This window comes from Bombina bombina, chromosome 7 (genome assembly GCF_027579735.1).
Source record: "Bombina bombina isolate aBomBom1 chromosome 7, aBomBom1.pri, whole genome shotgun sequence".
Taxonomy (NCBI): Eukaryota; Metazoa; Chordata; class Amphibia; order Anura; family Bombinatoridae; genus Bombina; species Bombina bombina.
In genome coordinates, this window is record NC_069505.1 from 257,363,386 (window position 1) to 257,369,385 (window position 6,000).

Consider the following 6,000-nt stretch of genomic DNA (forward strand, 5'->3'; position numbering starts at 1 on the left):
TAGGGAGCAAACCAGCAGTGCTTGTAATATAAAGGTGAATATGCTGATCACTAGGGAGCACACCAGCAGTGCCTGTAATATAAAGGTGAATATGCTGATCACTAGGGAGCAAACCAGCACTGCCTGTAATATAAAGGTGAATATGCAGATCACTAGGGAGCAAACCAGCACTGCCTGTAATATAAAGGTGAATATGCTGATCACTAGGAAGCAAACCAGCACTGCCTGTAATATAAAGGTGAATATGCTGATCACTAGGAAGCAAACCAGCACTGCCTGTAATATAAAGGTCACTATGCTGATCACTAGGGAGCAAACCAGCAGTGCCTGTAATATAAAGGTGAATATGCTGATCACTAGGGAGCAAACCAGCAGTGCCTGTAATATAAAGGTGAATATGTTGATCACTAGGGAGCAAACCAGCAGTGCCTGTAATATAAAGGTGAATATGCTGATCACTAGGGAGCAAACCAGCAGTGCCTGTAATATAAAGGTGACTATGCTGATCACTAGGGAGCAAACCAGCAGTGCCTATAATATAAAGGTGAATATGCTGATCACTAGGGAGCAAACCAGTAGTGCCTGTAATATAAAGGTGAATATGCTGATCACTAGAGAGCAAACCAGCACTGCCTGTAATATAAAGGTGAATATGCTGATCACTAGGGAGCAAACCAGCACTGCCTGTAATATAAAGGTGAATATGCTGATCACTAGGCAGCAAACCAGCACTGCCTGTAATATAAAGGTGAATATGCTGATCACTAGGGAGCAAACCAGCAGTTCCTGTAATATAAAGGTGAATATGCTGATCACTAGGGAGCAAACCAGCAGTGCCTGTAATATAAAGGGAATATGCTGATCACTAGAGAGCAAACCAGCAGTGCCTGTAATATAAAGGTGAATATGCTGATCACTAGGGAGCAAACCAGCACTGCCTGTAATATAGAGGTGAATATTCTGATCACTAGGGAGCAAACCAGCAGTGCCTGTAATATAAAGGTGAATATGCTGATCACTAGGGAGCAAACCAGCAGTGCCTGTAATATAAAGGTGAATATGCTGATCACTAGGGGGCAAACCAGCAGTGCCTGTAATATAAAGGTGAATATGCTGATCACTAGGGAGCAAACCAGCAGTGCCTGTAATATAAAGGTGAATATGCTGATCACACAATTTAGTACCATGATTTAACCAAGTTCCTCAGTAATTCTTCCCCCTTTCTTATCAACAGCATCTGCATCTTTATGGTCACAATATCATTTTAAACAATATTTTAACCAGAATGTTCATTAAAAGGAGCATAAAACCCATTTGTTCCCTCATGATTCAGATAGAACATAGAATTGCAAACAACTTTCCAAACCACTTCTATTATCAAATTTGCTTTATTCTTTTAGTATCCTTTGTTGACCAAACAGCATTGCACTACTGGGAGCTAGCTGAACCCATCAGATGAGCTAATAACAATAGGCATGTGTGTGTATCCCCCAAATCAACAGCTAGCTTCCAGTAGTGCATTGCTGCTCCTGAGCCTATACAGATATGCTTTTCATTAAACAATACCAAGAGAACAAAGCACAATAGAAAATAGAAGTAAATAGAAAAGTTTGTTTAAATTGCATGTTCTAACTGAATCATGAAAGTTTAATTTCTACTTAAATTTCACTTTAATGTAAATATTTTATTCATTTTAATGCCCACCTTTAGTTATAAGAGACTGTGAAATGTTAGTACATTTTTCTCTCTGATCTAAAGGAAATGAGCAGTGTGAGTGTTTCCATTAGTGTATACATAACACATTGCCAAGTAAACATATATGCACAGTGAAACTGAAACACAGCTAAATTCTTAACCCATTACTTTATAAGTGCAGCAGTTGATGACTTTTTGTTCTAATACTCCAAACACGTTAATATCCATTTTTTGGGGGGCACACTTAGATCTTCCAGCTCCACATTCATGTTCTCATTCCTTTATTACACTTTGGCATTGTAGCTTCTGTTCCCCTTTTTCTATCTAGTCATCACCACACTATATTTAGTAGCTTAAATAATTACTTTAATATATAAACAATTTCCTCTAACGTTTGCCTTGTGTCTTGGTTTTGGATGAAATTGAAACACCCAAATATAATAACTCATTCACTTCTTTATTGCCATTCATAGGGAAGTTCAGTCTCTGAGAGGGAACGTCCAGTGGATACTTCTGTTTCTTGGACTGGTGCTGGTTTTGCTTTGGTTCCAGAGGGAGGAGTTCTGGAGTTTCAAATGAACAATATTCCCTTTTCCATGGAATATGATGTTGTCATCCGATATGAGCCCAAGGTAAGCTGAATTTAGCTGCTTACTTTATTTAAAAGAAAAGAAAAATTCAAGATTGTGGGATGAGAATATACAGAACCAAATGTGTAGATCATGGTAGGAGCAGATACAGAACCAATACTGTAGATCATGGCATAAGACGATACAAAGCCAAGACTGTAGATCATGGCATGAGAAAATACAGAGCCAAGACTGTAGATCATGGTATGAGAAGATACAGAACCAAGACTGTAGATCATAGCATGAGAAAATACAGAACCAAGACTGTAGATCATGGCATGAGAAGATACAGAACCAAGACTGTAGATCATGGCATAAGATGATACAGAGCCAAGACTGTAGATCATGGCATGAGAAAATACAGAGCCAAGACTGTAGATCATGGTATGAGAAGATACCAAACCAAGACTGTAGATCACGGCATGAGAACATACAGAACCAAGACTGTAGATCACGGCATGAGAAGATACAGAACCAAGAATGTAGATCATGGCATGAGAAGATACCGAACCAAGACTGTAGATCACGGCATGAGAAGATACAGAACCAAGACTGTAGATCACAGCATGAGAAGATACAGAACCAAGAATGTAGATCACGGCATGAGAAGATACCGAACCAAGACTGTAGATCACGGCATGAGAAGATACAGAGTCAATACTGTAAATCATGGCATTAGAAGATACAGAACCAAGACTGTAGATCATGGCATGATAAGATACAGAAAAAAGAAGCAGATGGCAGCACTCCAGAATAAAATATGTATATTTATTTACATCTACTCCAAACAAACATAGAACAACAATGTTTTGGGTGTTATCCCTTAATCGTGTTGTATTAAGGGATAACACCTGAAACGTCGCTGTTCTATGTTTGTTTGGAGTAGATGTAAATAAATATACATCTTTTATTCGGGAGTGCTGCCATCTGCTTCTTTTTTCTACATTGTATTTGGGACTTGTTGGTGTGGGGTCCTGGATAGCTTGGTCACCCGTTTGATACAAAGGGGCTGGAGAGCATATATTCTACATGAGAAGATACAGAACCAAGACTGTAGATAATGGCATGAGAAGATGCAGAAACAATACTGTAGATCATGGCATGAGAAGATACAGAGCCAATAATGTAAATCATGGCATGAGAAGATACAGAACCAAGACTGTAGATCATGGCATGAGAAGATGCAGAAACAATACTGTAGATCATGGCATGAGAAGATACAGAGCCAATAACGTAAATCATGGCATGAGAACATACAGAACCAAGACTGTAGATCATGGCATGAGAAGATACAGAACCAAGGCTGTAGATCATGGCATATGAAGATACAGAACCAAGACTGTAGATCATGGCATGAGAAGATACAGAACCAAGACTGTAGATCATGGCATGAGAAGATACAGAACCAAGACTGTAGATCATGGTATGAGAAGATACAGAACCAAGACTGTAGATCACGGCATGAGAAGATACAGAACCAAGACTGTAGATCATGGCATGAGAAGATACAGAACCAAGACTGTAGATCATGGCATGAGAAGATACAGAACCAAGACTGTAGATCATGGCATGAGAAGATACAGAACCAAGACTGTAGATCATAGCATATGAAGATACAGAACCAAGACTGTAGTTCATGGCATGAGAAGATACAGAACCAAGACTGTAGATCATGGCATGAGAAGATACAGAACCAAGACTGTAGATCATGGCATGAGAAGATACAGAACCAAGACTGTAGATCACGGCATGAGAAGATACAGAACCAAGACTGTAGATCATGGCATGAGAAGATACAGAACCAAGACTGTAGATCATGGAATGAGAAGATACAGAACCAAGACTGTAGATCATGACATGAGAAGATAAACAACCAAGACTGTAGATCATGGCATGAGAAGATACAGAACCAAGACTGTAGGTCATGGCATGAGAAGATAAACAACCAAGACTATAGATCATGGCATGAGAAGATACAGAACCAAGACTGTAGATCATGGCATGAGAAGATACAGAACCAAGACTGTAGATCATGGCATGAGAAGATACAGAACTAATACTGTAGATCATGGCATGAGAAGATACAGAACCAAGATTGTAGATCATGGCATGAGAAGATATAGAACCAATACTGTAGATCATGGCATGAGAAGATACAGAACCAAAACTGTAGATCATGGCATGACTCAGAAAACAAACAAAACATAGGAGGCGCCTCATGGTGTAGTATATTTGAAAAATAGATGAATAAAAACAGGAATAAAAAAGGCTCACTTACATGTGTAGAGTGCACTAAATATAAGTGCAAGGCAGGCGTGCCGGGTCGTCAGAACTGCCCGGTAAGCTCCCCTCAGGTTACAGGAACCTATTGTCACTATGGTGTCCAGCTCCCAGATAGGGCATATAGTGAACAATCGGAGTCTTATGTTAGCATCTGTGGTGGGTGCAAAAACAATGTGTAGTAACACATCAGCAAATATCACAGGAGTGTGAATAAAAAAGTATTTTATTAAAATAGTGACGTGTTTCTCAGCTGGTACATAGCTGTATCATTAGCTTATACCAAGACTGTAGAAACAGATACAGAACCAAGACCTTAATAGTTTCTACATATAAAAAATAGTGTTTTAAAACTATGTGTATTTAAAAAAAGTTGTAAGTTGTCATTATTTTATTTTGTGTGCTATTCTTGTAATTTAACTAAAAAATTTACGGCTAGATTACGAGTTTTCGTCGGTAAGACTTGCGGGGCTAACAAACCTTTTGTTCCCACCACTCCCTTAAGACAACGCTGGTATTACAGGTTTTTTTAAACCTGGCGTTAGCCGCAAAAAGTTGAGCGTAGAGCAGAATTTAGCTCCACATCTCACCTCAATACCAGCGTTGCTTACGGTAGCGGTAAGCCGGCTAAACGTGCTCGTGCGCGATTTCCCCATAGGAAACAATGGGGCTGAGCTGGCTGAAAAAAAACCTAAAACCTGCAAAAAAACAGCGTCCAGCTTCTAACGCAGCCCCATTGTTTCCTATGGGGAAAATAAATCTATGTCTACACCTAACACCTAATGCGAGCGCAATCCTATTGGCTGATTGGATCAGCCAATAGGATTTTTCCTACCTTAATTCCGATTGGCTGATAGAATCCTATCAGCCAATCGGAATTCAAGGGACGCCATCTTGGATGACGTCATTTTAAGGAACGTTCATTCAGTGTTAGGACGTCGTTTGAAGAGGATGGCTCCGCGTCGGCTGGCTTGAAGATGGACCCGCTCCGCTCCGGATGGATGAAGATAGATGCCTGCTTGGATGAAGACTTCTGCCACTTGGAGGACCTCTTCTGCCTGGATCGGATGAAGACTTCTGCCCCTCTGGAGGTCCACTTGTGCCTGGCTGGGTGAAGACGGCTCAAGGTAGGGAGATCTTCTGGGGGGTAGTGTTAGATTTTTTTAAGGGAGGGTAGGGTGGATTTTAGAGTAGGGTTGGGTGTGTGGGTGGTGGGTTTTAATGTTGGGGGGTATTGTATTTTTTTTACAGGTGAAAGAGCTGATTACTTTGGGGCAATGCCCCACAAAAAGTCCTTTTAAGGGCTATTTGTAATTTAGTATAGGGTAGGGAATTTTATTATTTTGGGGGGATTTTTTATTTTATTAGGGGGATTCGATTAGGTGTAATTAGTTTA

General features: G+C 40.0%; 1 protein-coding gene across 1 annotated transcript in view; it reads left to right on the top strand.

Moving 5' to 3' along the window:
* LAMB2 (laminin subunit beta 2) overlaps positions 1-6,000 on the top strand; it is a 177,081-nt gene that overhangs the window by 92,951 nt on the left and 78,130 nt on the right. Inside the window, 1 exon segment of the mRNA XM_053720712.1 lies at positions 2,169-2,327. Coding sequence (XP_053576687.1) covers positions 2,169-2,327 — 159 coding nt within the window.